This window comes from Pelophylax lessonae, assembly GCF_965119305.1.
Source record: "Pelophylax lessonae genome assembly, chromosome: 3".
NCBI classification, from domain to species: Eukaryota; Metazoa; Chordata; class Amphibia; order Anura; family Ranidae; genus Pelophylax; species Pelophylax lessonae.
Window position 1 is genome coordinate 456,467,505 of NC_138770.1, and position 18,974 is coordinate 456,486,478.

At 40.3% G+C, this 18,974-nt stretch overlaps 1 protein-coding gene across 1 annotated transcript in view; it reads left to right on the forward strand.

The window, feature by feature from the left end:
- The window catches only part of GINM1 (glycosylated integral membrane protein 1), a 118,764-nt gene extending 110,303 nt beyond the window's left edge, over positions 1–8,461 (forward strand). Inside the window, exon 8 of the mRNA XM_082251592.1 lies at positions 8,346–8,461. Coding sequence (XP_082107718.1) covers positions 8,346–8,454 — 109 coding nt within the window. The 3' untranslated portion in view covers positions 8,455–8,461. The remainder of the gene's footprint in view (positions 1–8,345) is intronic.
- The last annotated feature ends 10,513 nt before the right edge of the window (positions 8,462–18,974 follow it).

An 18,974-nucleotide genomic window follows, 5' to 3' on the forward strand; every position in this document is an offset into this window, starting at 1 on the left:
TCAGCGGTAAAAGGGAAAGCACAAAAATATATATTTTTTTCTATAAATACAATATAATAACATTAGTATCACATAGTGTGTGTGTGTGTGTATATACACTCTATATACTCATGCTTCCATTGTCCACACAAAATCAAATATTGAATAAAATAAAAACAATGTTCACATTCGCAGCGCTTAAGAGAGCGATAGTTCTCCTCTTATTTAAATCATTAAACTCCTTTATCCATTCAGCCACATGTGTAAATGTAAAAAAAAAAAAAAAAAAACACTTTAACCATGGAGTGTGAATGGCGAAACCAGGTATGTTCAAACAATTCAGAAAGATCTTCCCGTCACCACACCTTGTGCGACCTCTCCCCTAGGTATTAAACACTCACCAGAAATCGATCAAAATTGACTTTTTTTATTAACATTTTAGATCATCCCTTCTGGGTTAATCTGCTGCTCCTCCTCCACTTCCAGCACAGTGTGAACTTCCGAGCTGCATTAAATCGTTCCTTCAATCACACCGATTTTCACCAAGCAATCATCTCCTCTCCCAACAGATGGCATATGCAGGGTGTCATATAAAGGATAAATAAAGACCTCATAGCTTAATACGGTTTATTTAAACCATTAAAACATACATTCCATAGCCCTTCAATATATATGCTTACATCAAAGTATTCGTAACAAGCAGTGCCATACCAAGCTGACCAAGATTTCCCATTAAAGCCAATATTAAAAATTGGGAGTAGTGATATACCAAGCTAACCTAGAGTTCTCATTGAGGCCAATGTTAAAAATCGGGAGTACTGCCATACCAAGCTGTCCATAGTAGCGAATGTACATAAATGTCTCTGTACTGCACCTCTTCCCAGCTGCTACAACCTCTGCAACACACACACACCTCTCCTCTGCCCTCATCTTCCCCAAAGGTCCCCCATCTTCCACATGATTACCTTTCTGTTGCTGGCTGCCATATCTTACTTCTTCTTCTCTATGCACATGTTGCTTGACACAGGGGGCGGGTAGCAGTCCCGACATCACAGCTTGAATTTGACAGGTGCAGTCTCTCATTGTGGCTGCACAGTGCCCTGAGTAGATGTCTCTTCACCACCTGCCGCCGAAGCCCCGGCTTCCCTCAGCTCCATGTGTCCACAGACTACTATAACTCCCAGAATGCAGCGCGGCGGGGGTGCTTAGGCGCGAGGAGGAATAAGTTCCTCCTCCGCTGTTAAAGGCCAAACGGCTGGTGATCTAGCAACCAGTGATAAAAGGAATTGGCAGCTTCAGCACAGACCGCCGCAGTCCAGATCTAAGCGTGTCTGGGTCCAGACGCGGCCCGGAGTCCGCCTATTGAGGACCTGGGACCTATACTTCCCTGCCAGTGTCATTATTACAGTAACAGTGCATATTTTTAGCACTGATTACTGTAGTATTGTCACTGGTACCCCTGAAACTGTCAAAAATGTCAGTTAGGGGTCCGATCTGTCCACCGCAATGTCGCAGTCCCACAAAAAATCGCAGATCACCGCTATTACTAGTAAAATAAATAAATAAAAATTACATAAATCTTTCCCGTAGTTAATACACTAAGTTTTGCGCAACTAAATTAAAATACGCTTATTGCGATTTTTTTTTTTTTTTTTTTTTTTATTTATTTTTTTTTTTTGAGAATGTCCTATGTCACAGAATGTCGCAGAATGCTCTATTTGTGGTAAAAAAAGGACGTCAATTTTATTTAGGTACAGCGTCGCTCGAATGTGCAATTGTCCGTTAAAGTAACGCAGTGCCGAATCGCAAAATAGGGCCTGGTCATTAAGGGGGCAAATCCTTCCGGTCTTAAAGTGGTTAATACCTAGGGGAGAGGTTGCACGAGGTGTGGTGACGGGAAGATCTTTCTGAATCATTTCAACATACCTTGTTTTGCCATTCACACTCCCTGGCTAAATTTTTTTTTTTTTTTTTTTTTTAACATTTTAAGCATGTGGCTGAATGGATAAAGGACTTAGTATATTAATCTTGCAAGTGCACATTGTATCATCCTAAGCGCAGGGTGAAAAGAGACTATTTGTTTTTGTACAGATCAGTCACTTTCGTGTGTGTATGTATATAATACATCTGTAGAAAACACATTTGTCCATATGTGAGGTATATAGGTCGGCCAACCATACTTACAGCAATTATGGTGCTTCATTAAAGATGAAGATTACTGAGATTCAAACAGGCCTTTATGCGAAGGATCTCCAGTATGTCACTAGGGCAGGAGAGAGCTGTTTTGTATATATGGCTAAAATAAAGCAGTTTGTGTTTTTAGGGTTTTTTAAGGTGCTATCAACAAGAATTTTTGACAACACTGTTTAAAATTCCAAAAATGTATTTATTTATAAACGTATTAAAAACTCATCTCATAAAAAGTTGTCATTTACATACATATGTCAATAATGGGCCATACACACTATCAGATTATCTGAAGACTTTTTCCTTTAGATTTACCAAAACCATATAATATGAGGTCAAACCTAAACACTTTCAATTTGTATGCAATCCGGCAGGCCCTTGAACTACATAGAAAAGGTAAATCTGAAGGAAAAAGTCTTCAGATAATCTGATAGTGTGTATGGCCCTTAAACCAAACTTCCATGACATGTTTCGCTAGATAGTCATAGCTTCTTTAGAAGTTTTTGTCTCGATATTGTTCACATAAGCTAGTGATAAATGAATTATATAGTTATTTATTACATAATTATCACAATATTCGCATGACAAACAACCACAAATATGACACAAATTGTATTACACAATACACCTGTTATGCTTACATTTACTGGGTCCATACAGGGGACATTGTATCCCACTTAATCACTGCACCTTTACATTTTCAGAGGGAAGCCACTAGCTCTTAGAACCAAGTGAAGGAAAGTTAGGATTTTAACCAAATAAGTGCACGTAAAGGTAGATATCAGTGTACCATAAGAAGTACTAAGGGTCAGAATCTGAACACCTAGGGAAAATAAGGGATTTAATAAATATATAGGACTTCATTTAGTAGATTTTTATTTATTTTAATACTGTAGTGCCTGGTAATTTCTAAATATATCTTGCATAATTAGAAATGGATACATGGAATGTTCCTGCTCCTGCCATTTTTTTTTATAAAACTCAGGGTGTGGTGCATATACTCAGATGGGCCACTCATCCATCTAGTACTAATTGTATATATAGATGGTGGTGTATGCCTCCAAGGTCAGGTGAGTCAAAGCACCCAGAAAAAAAAGTGGTAGAATTTACATAAAGCAAGGTTAGATCAAACTTGCACTACCACAAAGTATTGTTGTTAATGGCCATGTGAGTCTGCCGGACTGGGCACCCCAATACTGCTCACAAGGATCGCCATGTAAGGAGAGGAACCATTCTAAGTGTAAAGAAAAGGAAAACAAAAAATAATAATACATGGAATATATGTAAAGTTGTATAGATAAAGGGTGTGTGTCCATGCAAATCAACACATGGACAAAGCAATGTTCCCCTACCTTTGAGTATGGAGCTAGTGAGTCAAGTTTGAGTAATCTCTCCACTGCCTGGTAAGAATCACCAGCACAATAAAGAGACTCCAAAGTGGTTCCTTATAAAGGGGCCCCAGTGATACACTCACCTGAAATGAATTGGTAGCCAGGGGGTCTGTATGTTCAATTATTCCAGGATATTGGTTATGGAACGGAAGAGTCAGCCGTCAGATGGTGTTTGCAGTCCCTCCAGACGATCCCCCGATGTCCGGCGACACTGTGCATGCGCTGCACGGTGACGTCAGACATCACAGAACCAACTAAGAGACCCATGCCTCGACTTGGATGCAACGCAAGAAGGAGGCGGCGCTGGCCAATCCAACGCCACCTCCTAGTCGGCGAGGCGGAAGTATCTCCATAAATACAGGCCCCATTGCAACAGAGTGCAATGGACCTTTGTGTGCCGGGGAACAGGAGTGAAGCACATCCGGTTATGAAAAGACAGCCACAGGCAAATGAGAAACAACCGAGTAAAGAACATATTGAATAATAAGTATTAAAGTGATAGGTAGTGTCACTGTAAGTACTTGTATTGATAGGGGTCAATAAGAGATTATCAATATTTTGTCTTCTTTAGATTATCCACCACCCTAAAAAAATGAAAGTGGGAATCCAATGGAAAAAAATAAATAAAATGAATACAGATATAAATCACACAGTCAACCGCCCATAAAAAGTGACATAGTAGATTGTAAAAAGAAATGAAGGTTGAAATGGAATTATAGGCCATAATTATATATTCACATATGGATTTACAAGCAACAGAAAATCCGGGTATACGATGGTAAATTGAGGCAGATGGTCCAGCAAGGAAAGAGAAAAGAGGGACATCGAATGAAATGAAAGATGTAAAAATATAATAAGAATAGAGATAGAAGTGTGGACAAGAGGGTATATGTCCAAGCAGGAATTTAACTAATGATGTTCTTTTAAGTCCCTATTGAAGCCGCCAGAACTGAAGCCTTGGAGAAAGGGCTTAAAGTTACAGGCTTCATTGAGACTGGGGGGTGAGGTAGCGTCCAAGTTGGAAATCCATCTCAGCTCGCGCTGGGGGGAATTTTGTTTTTTTTTTTACAACGCTGGAGGGGAATTTTGTTAAAATCACCACCACGCACGCTAAGATTGATACGATCCAGTACAAAAAATGAAATTTGAGGAAAAAGTCCCCCGTGCACCTGCAAAACATGCCGGCCCAATGGAAGTTCAGGATTTTTGTTTCATAGTTAGTACATGTTGATAAATATGTTGCCATCGTTTTTGTATGGTCTTGCCCACATAGAAACAGCAACATTTACATTGCATAAAATATATTACCATTTGGGTTTGGCAGTTTACAAAGTGTTTTGGAATGTGGGTGCATCCGTTAAGCAAGCGTATTTGATGTCTACGATCAATGTACCGTCAATGTGAGCAGGAGCCACATGGGAAAGTTCCTCAGATTTTACAAGGGTCACCACGTAATTGTCCATGGTATTCACTTTGTGTCAGACTATCACCAATAGAGGAAGTTTTTCTAAAGGTTATGGCCGATGTTTTAGGGACAAAGGGACCCACAATTGGATCCGATGTAAGTAGATGCCAATATTTCCTAAGGACTGTTTTGAGTTTATGTTCACTAGAATAGTTGGAAATTTATTCTAGTCGTGTCATCATTCTTCGGTTTGGAAAAAAAGATCATTCCTCGATAGATTTTTTTACTCATCCAAATGCTTTTTTAAGGCACTTATGGCTATATCCCCTCTCCAAGACTTTTCTCAGGGTGTCCACCTCCCAAAAAAGACTCTTGCGTGGTGCATATGCGTTTAGCCTGCAAATATCGACTGTATGGGATGTACGCTACTACTGGTTGAGGGCGGAAACTGCTGGCATGGAAGATATTGTTCCCAGCCGTGGGCTTTCTTAAAAGTTCACAGGAAAGTGTTCGATTTGCCGTTTTCGATATCTTGGTGTCTAGGAATGTGGTCATCTGTCTGCTATATTCCATAGTGAATTTGAGATTGATTGACTAAATTTCTGTTAAGCGTGGCCAAACAATCCTGTAACAGATTTTCTGGACCATGCCAAAGAAGGAAGATATAGTCTATATACCGGTGTCACATAAATATGTGGTCCGAGAATATAGAAAAAGAGTCATTGCTGAATAGAGTACGTTCCCACTTCCCCAGGTACAAATTGGCGTATGCCGAGGCATAACAGGTGCCTATGGCAACACCCTGTATCTGGAGGTAGTGGGAACCTGCAAAAGAGAAAATGTTTTATTATATGTTCTAGAGAGGTCAAGATGAATTCATTGAAAGGTTGTTCCTTTGCACTAGTTTGGGAGAGTATTTGTCTAACCGCCCTCAGACCAAGGTCATGTGGTCTCGAACTATAGAGCACTTCAATGTCTATAGATACAAGAATGGCATTGGTGGGTGTATGTACTCCATCCAACATCTTTAGCAGATGAATCGTGTCACGGACACAGGATGGAAGACTGATCACAAAGGGCCTAAGCTGTTCGTCAACAACTCTACTGGGGTTTTCTGAAATGGCTCCATTCCCTGAGACTATAGGTCTGCCCGGGGGTTCTTTAGCTTTTTATGGACTTTTGGCAGGGCATAAAATGTAGGCATTTTAGGATGAGTGATACGCACAAAATCCCACGTTTGTTTTGAGATGATGTTTTCACAATAGGCTGTATCCGCTAATCTGCAGAATTCAAAGTAGGATTTGTCAATGGTGGATTTGTCAATTTTACTATACCAATCTTGATTGTACAAAATGCGATTGCACATGGCAATATATTGTTCATTGTCCATAAGGACAATGTTGCCACCTTTGTCAGCCGATTTGATCGTAAGTGAATAGATTTGTGACAATGATTGTATAGCTCTCTTTTCCTGTGGAGTCAAGTTATTCCCTATATGGGGATCATTTTTAAATGTCCTGATGTCTTGACATACTAGTTTTAAGAATGTGGCAACTGCTTGGTTGGAGCTGGGAGATGGATATATACGTATTGGAAGGTTTTTTGAATTTGGATATATTGGGAAGCATGGGCCCTAGTGGCGGAGTGTCGTTGGAACATTCTAATAGTGCTAAGTCAATTTGATCTATCAAGTCTGTGGATTAATTTTCTTCCAATAATGATGTGAGGTTTTCAAGTGCCTGGCGTTCACTGAGGGTACTAATAATTTGGTGTGTATCTTTGGTGTATGTGCTTTTCAAGAGAGCTCCACTCCCATTCCCTGGCACACAAAGGCCCCTAGCACTCTGTTGCAGTGGGGCCTGTTTTTATGGAGATACTTCTGCCTCGCCGACTAGGAGACGGCGTTGGTTTGGCTGGCACTGCCCTGTTCATGCGTTGCAGACCTCGCATCTAAGTCGAGGCATGGGTCTCCTCGTTGATCCCATGATGTCTGACATCACTGCGCAGCGCATGCGGGGAGTTGCCGGATCGTCTAGGGACTGCAAACACCATCTGACATTAGACTGGAATAATTGAACATACAGACCCCCTGGCTACCAATTCATTTCAGGTGAGAGTATCACTGGGGCCCCTTTATTAAGGAACCACTTTGGAGTCTCTCTACTGTGCTGGCGATTCTTACCAGGCAGTGGAGAGATTACTCTAATTTGACTCACTCGCTCCATACTTAAAGGTAGGGGAACATTGCTGTGTCCATGTGTTGATTTGCATGGACACACACCCTTTATCTATACAACTTTACATATATTCCATGTATTATTATTTTTTTGTTTTCCTTTTATTTACACTTAGAATGGTTCCTCTCCTTACATTTGATGTAAATCCTGATGCGTGACCCAATTAGCCCACTCATAAAATGAGTCTAAAGAGATGGGGCAAGTTTGGCAGGACAAGTCTGATCATTGGGAGAGCAGGCTGTGCTCCCAGCATACCTAGAGAACTGACCACACTCTGTTCTCCTGTTTAGTGTGGTCAATTTTTAAAGCGGAGTTCCGGGCACAAAATCAATATTTTTTTTTTTTTGTGCCCGTCCGCTAGTTCGACATCACCTGATTTCCTGAAGGAATTGGATAGTTAGGTTTTTTTTTTTTTTTTTGTTTACTCACCTTGTAATTGAAGATCGTAAATACTCACCTCAGTGTACTTCCTCTCTCAGCGCCGCGGCTCCGCCGTCACTTCCTGTCTCGCGATGATTCCTGGGAGCTGAACGTCATCGCTCCCAGGAATCAATGCGACGGCACCGGCCCCACTCGTCACTTCCAGGCGACGCCGCATTCCCCTGCTAAACAGCTTCTGGGCATGCCCAAAAGCTGTGGAGGAATGCGGCGCCGCACCGGAAGTGACGAGAGGGGCCGGTGCAGGCGCATTCTGGGAGAAGACGCCAAAGAGGACCGCGCCGGCTTCAGCTGCCCACAAGAGAAATGGAAACGCTGTGGAAGAAATTTTATAAGTAAGTATTTCTTCTAAAAGGTAAGTGCGAACCGGGACAGATCAGAGGCTAGCCATTGTGGAATGTACTAGCCCTGACTGTCCCGGGGGTATGTTTGTTGAAAAATCATTTCTGTGCCCGGAACTCCGCTTTAAGTATGAAAGTAGAGGGACTGGCAGGAACACCAGGGATTTCACACAATGGAAGCAATACAAATGGATGGATGCTGTCATACAAAAATACATGCTACAACCGGCATATATTGGGGATAAGAAATGTTGGGTTTACATACTGTGCATATTTTAAAATCATATATAGTATTGTCTCTTTTTTGAAATGCCCTTCATTTGAACATGGTTCTGTAATGTCTGTGCTGTTTTTTTTTTTTTTATAGAGGAATACTGCAACCAAGTGATATCAAGGATTCTGCAATGTATGTTCCCTTACTGTTAAGCCCTGAAGAAGTAACAGTGAAAGCACAGGAGGCTGGATATATTATATAAAGTCAGTTTTCCCCCTCAGTTTCACCTTCAAAGGCCTTCTTCCAGTTTTGATATTCATATTGGACTGTCTGACTTAAAGGGTAACTCCACTTTCGTGGGGGGGAAAAAAAAAAAAAACAATATAGCGTATACAATTGCAACACAAATAATATTGTAATTGAATGTTATTAAAAACTGCATTTCCTTTTCAATCTACAGCTGTTGTATTGTTTTGAAAATGCCATGCAATATGGCTACCTGGAGCTTGTTCTGTACACAGAATGTGTACTGACCACACCCCAGAAAAATCATTTCCTGCTTGTGTGATTTGGCTCACCACTTTTCCCAAAAGTCTGCCTAAGATACAAGTCAGAGTTCTGGCATCCCCTGCAACAAAAATGTCATTTTTAGTGAAATACTCCCAATAGGAAAATGTCTAAAGGGATGCAGACCCAGCAGATTTCCTCATTAGAGCCCTGCAGCTGATAATTATGAAACCACTCCCATTGGACCCACTCGGCACAGAGGAACAAGCAATGATTTCTTCAGAATAACAAAAGGTAGGAATCTGCAACAAAGTTTGTTTAAAATCCTTGCAATGAACATAGATCACCCAGAGGGAAATGTTTTTTTTTTTTTTTTTTCTCAACAAAAGCGGAGTTATGCTTGAAATTATAGTAAAAATTTTTTTTTTTATTATTATTGGAAGATTGACAAGTAATGTGCATTGTTACAGATGGTATCTAGGGCCTCATCCTTTCAGTGATGACTTTAAAACACTATTTTCCAGAGGCTAATTGCCACATCTATTATTTATGACATGGCCATCAGAGAACATTATGTGTGTGGCCCTTTGTAAAGCATAAGATAGGTTTACAGCTTCCCAGTGCTGTTACAAACAGGGATTGTCTGCCTTTAGGGTAGCCGATAGACTATGATTGACATCCTGGTTCAGACAATTCCCACCGATCTACGGAACCCAGAAGCTGTAAATATACAGTATACAGGCCCCCTTGTGCAGTTAAGAAGGTACTGAATAATACTCCCAAGGATTCTTCAAATATATTAAATGCAATCTGGGCAAGGTATAACCTTTTTTCTTATTGTAGATAAACAATATAGTCCAAAGTTCTTTAATGCAAAAATGTCTATATGAAGAACACATCAGGGAAGCAAATTCTAAACAGAATAAACTTTCAAAACTAAGGTTAGATCTACATGGGCCTTTTCCACAGGCTTATCCTCGCAGACCACTGCCTCATACAAAAACAATATTCCTATTAAACCACTATCAACCCTAATTCATTCCTTCCTCCCCAATAGTCTTTTCTTTTTTTGAGTGCCACCTAAAAGTGCAAAATTGAGGAAAAAAAAGACAGTTTCAAATAACGGGTTTGTGCTTTGTACCAGAAAGATAATTTTAGTGTAATTTACTGCAACTCCCTTCTCATTGGCTAACCCCCCTTCAATCCATCATGAATGCTGCTGCCAGAATCCTCCACCTTACCAATTGCTCAGCGTTTGCTACTCCTCCCTATCAATCCCTCTACTGGCTTCTATTCACCCAGGGAATTAAATTCAGAACACTAACAACTTAGCCCCAGCTACATCACTAGCCTAGTCTCAAAATACCAACCTAATCGCTCTCTTCATTACTCTCAAGACCTCCTGCTCTCTAGCTCCCTCGTCACCTCCTTCCAAGCTCTCCTCCAGGACTTTTCCAGAGCCTCTCCAATCCTATAGAACTCCTTACCCCCAATCTGTCCGATTATTCCCTGCTCTATTAGTTTTTATACGATCCCTGAAAACCCTCCTCTTCAGAGAAGCCTATCTACCCACACCTAACGACTGTACTTACATTTTCTCCATCAGCTCATCCCCCACAGTTATTGCCTTCTGTTTCACTTGACCCCCCTTCTAGATTGTAAGCTCTAACGAGCAGGGCCCTCTGATTCCTCCTGTATTGTAACTGTGTATTGCCTTTCTCATGTTGTAGCGCTATATATATCCTGTATAATAATTTAAAGGTTTATTAAAGAATAAATGTATATTTTCTATCTACAACAAAATTAGTTTTTTTTAATGAACACGGGTCAAGACTAAAAAGCAATATTGCAAAAAAAAAAAGTTCTAATCTGCTAAAAAAAAAAAAATGTATACAACTTAATGACAATGTTTTTGCCCAATAAAAAAACAGGCTCATAAAAGTAATGAGAGCTGAGCTGGTTAAAGGTCTTGAAGATTTGTTCTAGTTAGAAATCCTTATGTCCCCTTTTATTCCTTAGTCACTGTTTTACGAAGACCTGAACCCCCCCTTCCTTTATCAGGCCTAGACAAACCCATGGATAGTACCACTGTCTAGGGAGAGAGTCCATCAGTGTTTATTGTGCTGGCGGATATTGGACCTCAGCTGGTTTGGGCTTAGTGGTGCAGAGGCAAGTCTTACCACAGAAGTTAGAACCTTAAACCGGTTAGGCTCGGTTCACACTAATGCGAGCCGTGCATTCTGGTTGCAGGTTTGGTCAAAAAGACCATGTGGTTTCCCTGTGGTCTCATTTTTAAAAAGGTGCATGAACCTTTTCTGTGCATTCACGTGGCACAGCAGCCCCTTGAAATAAATAGGCTGCTGTACCCGAGCAAATACAGGCTGCACGGGGCCTGCACTACAGTAATCCCCCGCTACATCGCGGTTCAGTTTTTGCGGTCCCGGTAATTCACGTTTTTTTTGTAATGTTATTTTACTATATAAATCATTTAAAAATGAAATATTTTTGTGTTTTCCATAGCTCTTGCTATGTCTCTTAGTATCTTTTATGTGTTTAAATGAGTTTCTATTGTTTTAAACGTGTGTTTAAAGACCTTAAAATGCTTTACACGTACAGTGACAGTAAAAAAATCATGCCTACAATGCATTTTAATAGGGTTTTTCTATTTCGCGGAATTTCACTTTTCGCGGCTGGGTCCGGAACGTAACCCCCGCAATGGAGGGGGGTTTACTGTACTGTGAACTGACCCTTAGCCAAGTAAACTTGTAGTGTTTACTCTTTTAGGCAAGGCCTTGTTTTAAAACCTCAAAAAGACTAACAGGTTTGTTTTAAAATAACCTTTTTAGATATATTTTGTTAAATTATTAAACTGTGTATACAAACTTCAATGTCTCTAAAAGTGACTTATTTTTAAGCAAGCCAAATTTGTGTTACCTTGTCAATAACTGTAATCCAGGTTAAAAAAAATGGTGTCACAAAATCTCTTGCAAGACTGGAAACAAAGTATTGGTTTCTGAAACGGTGCCATGTCTAAACTTTAGCACCAATTTATATGCAGAATGAACATTTATAAACTACTGCTACTTTTGTCTTTCATGCCCTGCATTTGTATGTTACTTTATATTACCTTGCTCACTTCAGTTTTTTAAAGTTATTTTATTGCAAGTTGGTATTGTTTGCTTTATTACCATTTTATCAGTAAATTCACCAACAGAATGTTTTAACAAGTTTTGAGCCCTGTAATCATTAGTATAATGAAGGGCATCAAAAATGTATAGCTACTTCCATGAAGAAAATGAAATCACCCTTTTCTCAGGATGGTGTTCTAAGTGATTTTTGCTATGCACAGGGATAGATAAATTAGCTCACATTTGTATTAATCAAAAGCAGGGAAGTTTATCAGGTCTTATTAAATCTTTAGTTTACGGTTTTGAAAGAGAACAGTTCATAACCAAATATTAAAAAAAAAAAATATATATCAAATGCGATTTGTATTACTTGCTAATTTTGTTTTGTTAAAATGAAATAAAATTTTTGTATTCACCATGACTGAGTTTTCTGATTTCCCCAACCATAATACTCAGTATTTCTCCATTTTTATAGCAAAAAATAGAAAAACCCAATGGTTATTAACCACTTCTGGACCGGAAGGATTTGCCCCCTTAATGACCAGGCCATATTTTGCGATTCGGCAGTGCGTTACTTTAACCACCGGAGGATTTTCCTGCTTTACGTCCAGGTCACTTTTTGCAACTTGGCACTGCGCAACTTTAACTGACAATTGTGCGGTCATGCAACGCTGTACCCAAACGACATTTACGTCCTTTTTTTCCCACAAACAGAGCTTTTCTTTTGGTGGTATTTGATCACCTCTGCACTTTTCATTTTTTGCGATATTAATAAAAAAGAGCAAAAATTTTGCGAAAAAAATTGACATTTTCTACTTTGACAGTTAAAAAATATCCAATATATTACATTTTTGTCATATTTAGGCCAAAATGTATTTGGCTACATGTCTTTTGACAAAAAAATTCTCAAAGAGCGTATTTTTAACCGCTTTAAGACCGGAAGATTTTACCCCATTCCTGACCAGTCTATATTTTGCGATTCGGCACTGCGTTACTTTAACGGACAATTGCGCAGTCATGCGATGCTGTACCCAAATTAAATTGATGTACTTTTTTCCCCACAAATAGCTTTCTTTTGGTGGTATTTGATCACCTGTGCGATTTTTTTTAATTTTTGAAAAAAAAGCGACAATTTTGAAGAAAAAAACTTTTTTACATTCTGATATATAACATTCCAAAAAAAAATTTAAAAATCTAAATTTTAACATTGTAGGCCAATTTGTTTTCTGCTACTTATTTTTGGTAAAAAAAAATTGCAATAAGCGTATTTTGATTGGTTTGCACAAAAGTTATCACGTTTACTAACTCCGGGAAAGATTTGTCATTTTTATTGTTTATTTCTTTTTTTTTTTTTACTAGTAATGACGGCGATCTGCGATTTTTTTTTTTTTTTTTTTTTTTTTTGCGGGACTGCGACATTGCGGCGGACAGATCGGACCCCTAACTGACATTTACACTTTTGGGGGTACCAGTGACTTTACTACAGTAATCAGTGCTATAAATATGCACTGTTACTGTAATAATGACACTGGCAGGGAAGGGGTTAACTTTATTGGTGATCAAGGGGTAAATGTATGCCTCATGCTTACTGATGTGTGTGGGGGGAGGGGATTGTGTGACACAGACACAGATCGCAGGTTCAGCTATGCTGAATCCTGTAATCTGTCACAGAGGAGTTCCGCCCGCTTTGTTTACACAAGTAGGTGGATTTCCTCACTCTATCCCCGACGATCGGGGAAGAGCGGCGGTGATCACCGCCTCTCCTCCCCTGGCCCGACTCCCGCTGTGTCTGAATACGGCGGGAGCGAGCCTCCGGCGGGCACGCGCACCGCCGCGAGGAGGCCGGATCCAGCCACGTAGGTCTACGTCGCTGGACGATAACAAGCCACTTTGCCGCAGTACCCTCCATGTGAGCGGTCGGCAAGTGGTTAACGGACAATTGTGCGGTTGTGCGACGCTGTACCCAAATATATCCTTTTTTTCCCGGGAAATAGAGCTTTCTTTTGGTGGTATTTGATCACCTATGCGTTTTTTTTTTTTTTTTTTTTTGAGCTATAAACAAAAAAAAGAGCGACAATTCTGAAAGAACAATAACATTCCCCAAAAAAAAAGTTAAAAATCAAAATTTTACATTTTAGGCCAGTTTGTTTTCTGCTACATATTTTTGGTTAAAAAAATTGCAATAAGCGTATTTTGATTGGTTTGCACAAAAGTTATTGCGTTTAACTACGGGAAAGATTTGTAATTTTTTTTTTTTTCTTGCGGGACTGCGAAATTGTGGCGGACAGATCGGACCCCTGACTGACATTTGTTTTTTTTGGGGGGGGGGAGAGAGGAGGAACCAGTGACATTACTACAGTAATCAGTGCTAAAACTATGCACTTACTGTCATGACACTGGCAGGGAAGGGGTTAAATGTGTACCTAGAGGCGTGGCTTGTGAAATGATCAGAGACATGTGATCCTATATACAGTCAGGTCCATAAATATTGGGACATCGACACAATTGTAATCTTTTTGGCTCTATATACCACCACACAATGGATTTGAAATGAAACAAACAAGATGTGCTTTAACCACTTAAGCCCCGGAAGATTTTACCCCCTTCCTGACCAGGCCCTATTTTGAGAATCGGCCCTGCGTGATTTTAATGGACAATTGCGCGGTTGTGAGACGCTGTACCCAAATTAAATTGATGTCTTTTTTCCCCACAAACAGAGCTTTCTTTTGGTGGTATTTGATCACCTGTGCGACTTTTACTTTTTGCACTATAAACAAAAAAAGAGCGACAATTTTGAAAAAATATTTTTCACTTTTTTTTTTATATGAAATTCCCCCCAAAAAGGTTAAATTTAGATTTTTACATTTTAGGCCAATTCGTTTTCTGCTACATATGTTTCGTAAAAAAAAAAAAAAAAAAAAAAAAAAAAGCGTATTTTGATTGGTTTGCGCGAAAGCTATTGCGTTTACTAAGGGAAAAATTTCTGTAATTTTTGGTGGGTTTTTTATAAGAGAAATGGCGGGACTGCGACATTGCAGCGGACAGATCGGACCCTTGACTAACATTTTACACTTTTGGGGGTACCAGTGACATTAGTACAGTAATCAGTGCTATACATTTGCACTGTTACTGTAAAAATGACACTGGCAGGGAAGGGGTTAACTTTATTGGTGATGCAGGGGTTAAGTGTATCTCTAGGGGCGTGCTTCTAACTGTAAAGGGGTGTGGCTAGTGATGTAACCACAGAGACATACGATCCTACATAGCATGATCGTATGATCTCTGCAGTTAGATCAGGGAGAATGACAGGCGGCTTTTTTTACATTAGCTGCCTGCCTTTCTCCCTCTCCATGGGGAGATTGCAAGTGACCGCGCCTCTGGCGGCGCGTGCTCGCCCCTAGAGGCTCACAGGCTAGCGACTTATTCCTACGTCACTTTGCCTGTACGGGGCTGACCGCCACAGTAAATAGTCGTGCGGCGGTCGGCAAGCGGTTAACTGCAGACTTTCAGCTTTAATTTGAGGGTATTTACATCCAAATCAGGTGAACTGTGTAGGAATTACGACAGTTTGTATATGTGCCTCCCACTTTTTAAGGGACAGATTAAATCATAAATCAAGCTTTCCACTTTTTAATACTTGGTTGCAAATCCTTTGCAGTCAATTACAGCCTGAAGTCTGGAACGCATAGACATCACCAGACGCTGGGTTTCATCCCTGGTGATGCTCTGCCAGGCCTCTACTGCAAGGGTCTTCAGTTCCTGCTTGTTCTTGGGGCATTTTCCCTTCAGTTTTGTCTTCAGCAAGTGAAATGCATGCTCAATCGGATTCAGGTCAGGTGATTGACTTGGCCATGCATAACATTCCACTTCTTTCCCTTAAAAAACTCTTTGGTTGCTTTCGCAGTATGCTTCGGGTCATTGTCCATCTGCACTGTGAAGCGCCGTCCAATGAGTTCTGAAGCATTTGGCTGAATATGAGCAGATAATATTGCCCGAAACACTTCAGAATTCATCCTGCTGCTTTTGTCAGCAGTCACATCATCAATAAATACAAGAGAACCAGTTCCATTGGCAGCCATACATGCCCACGCCATGACACTACCACCACCATGCTTCACTGATGAGGTGGTATGCTTTGGATCATGAGCAGTTCCTTTCCTTCTCCACACTCTTCTCTTCCCATCACTCTGGTACAAGTTGATGTTGGTCTCATCTGTCCATAGGATGTTGTTCCAGAACTGTGAAGGCTTTTTTTAGATGTTTGGCAAACTCTAATCTGGCCTTCCTGTTTTTGAGGCTCACTTATGGTTTATATCTTGTGGTGAACCCTCTGTATTCACTCTGGTGAAGTCTTCTCTTGATTGTTGACTGACACACATTCACCTACCTCCTGGAGAGTGTTCTTGATCTGGCCAACTGTTCTTTTTAAGGATGTTCCAAACAGTTGATTTAGCCACACCTAATGTTTTTGCTATCTCTCTGATGGGTTTGTTTTTTTTTTTTTAGTCTAATGATGGCTTGCTTCAATAATAGTGACAGATCTTTGGATCTCTCATATTGAGAGTTGACAGCAACAGATTCCAAATGCAAATGGAACACTTGAAAAGAACTCTGGACTTTTTATCTGCTCCTTTTAAATGGGATAATGAGGGGATAACACACACCTGGCCATGGAACAGCTGAGCAGCCAATTGTCTCATTACTTTTGGTCCCTTAAAAAGTGGGAGGCACATATACAAACTGTTGTAATTCCTACACCGTTCACCTGATTTGGATGTAAATACCCTCACGTTAAAAGCTGAAAGTCTGCAGTTAAAGCACATCTTGTTTGTTTTATTTCAAATCCATTGTGGTGGTATATAGAGCCAAAAATATTAGAATTGTCAATGTCCCAATATTTATGTACCTGACTGTAGCAGGATCACAGGCGCTCTGTGATCATTGCAGAGAGAAGACCGGTCAGCTGACCGTTCTCTCAGCGGGGAGCAATCACAAGTGTCAGACAGCAATCTGAGCTACCTGCCCAGTGCAACAGCATCCCCACTGCCGAGTGGGGGTGGGAGAGCACCGCCGATGGCACCCACTCGCCTCCTATCTGCAGGCACGCGACTGACATATACCCATGTTGGTTTGCGCAGGAGGGCCGACCCTGCCGCAGTATAACCACAGCGGGCGGTCTGGAAACGGTTAAAGCAGCACAGTGAATAGAAAAAATGGTTCAGGTCATGAAGGGAGTAAAATTTTCTGGTGCTTAAGACAACCGCTTTAGAGGCTGCAATCCTATGCATCCTTAAAAAATCTTGTTCACAAGCAATCTACCCAGAGGGAGGGTTTGAAAGCTCAATATGGCGCTCCAGGTTTTTAAAGCTTCTCATCTGTTCATAACTGGAGATGTTGGTAAATTCTCTCTCAATGCTCCTTTTGTGGCATAATCCACAGCTCTGTGAATTTTATTCCAAAGAAGATGGGTTGGTCTGGGCCAGATATGACAAAACTGTTGCACAATTATATCATGCCTTTTTGGACTTTCAATGTGATTAGAATATACCCAAAATAATGCTTACTTTAAATACTTAGACTCACCATATGGCTGCTGCTTGAGCTACTTAACCACTTGCTGACCGCCCTATAGCAGTTTTATCACCGGATCACATAATTATATATATACACACACACACACTTCCGCCTGTAGGGGGCACACGCTACCCACTTCTGCGGGAGCCAGGCACTCAATGTACGTCAGCAATTCAGAGAACTGGGAAATGCTTATGTGCACAAGGCAGAATCCATTCCTCTCCCCCGTCAGAACTGAGATACGTGTTCCTGCAAAGCAGGGACTAGTATCAATTACTTCCCCTAAAGAAAGCAACACACCGTTAAAACACAAACTCTGGCTAGGCACAATTAACCCCTGGATTGCTCGTTATCCCTTTCCTAGCCAGTATCCTTAGTACAGTGACAGTGCATATTTTTTTTAGCACTGATCGCTGTATTAGTGTGTCACTGGTTCCAGGTAAAGTGTCAGTATGTCAGCCGCAAAATGGCAGTCCCGCTATAAGTTGCTGATCACCGCCATTACTAGTAAAGAAAAAATATTAAAAATTCCATAAAATATATCCCTTAGTTTGTAGATGCTATAACGTTTGTGTAAACCAATTAGAATATACACTTATGGAGAATTTTTTTTTTTTACCAAAAACATGTACCAGAATACATATTGGCCTAAATTTGTAAAGAAATGTTATTTTTTACATTTTATTTTATTGGATGTATTTTATAGTAGAAAATAATTTTTTTTTTTTTTTTTTTTTTCAAAATTGGCTTTTTTTTTGAATAGCGCATAAAAATTGCAATGGGGATCAAATACCGCCAAAAGAAAGCTCCATTTGTGGGGAAAGTCACATTTTATTTGGGTACAATATAAGTAACGCAGTATGGCCTGGTCATGAAGGGGGGTCAAGTGGTTAATGTGTCCTTCCAAATTTCTAAGTTCGGAAAGTTGCTCTCCCAATCAGATCATTCTAAACTTACCTTCATATTCTACCTCACTGTTACATTCCAGAACTAAACAGCTTAATTAGACCAAATATAACTGGAGATGGGAAATACCTTATCTTACCGAGGCAGTGTGGCAGGAAGCCTTGCCTATACAATCCCCTATGATTATCTAGCCCAGAAAAAGTCCTCCAAACAAAATTCCACCATCGCTCTTATTATACCCCTTATATTCTTTAACAGATGGGCAGGCTTCCCTGCTTGTACTAAATGCTCTGGAACCATAGGTTCATTTTACCATATGGTCTGGGATTGCCCTCTTATCTGAGCTTACTGTTGTGTGGTTACGGAATTTACTAGGACAACTCTTGAGATTCACAATATCTGTAATCCACTATGTTTACTGGGTTATGTGGAGAAGGATACACTCCCTACTGGGACAAAAATCCTAATACGTTTACTGATATTCATGCACTGGAAGTCTCGGGCTTCACCCTCCTTACCCCTTTGGCTTATTCTTGTTAACCAAGTTTTACCCATGTATAAACTAACCTACGAAGCCACAAGGCTGCCTCGAGAAACTTACTTAAGTTAGGTCTCCCTAGCTGGATTACCAAGATATGGGGTTGCTCCAGAGTAATGTTCTGTATAT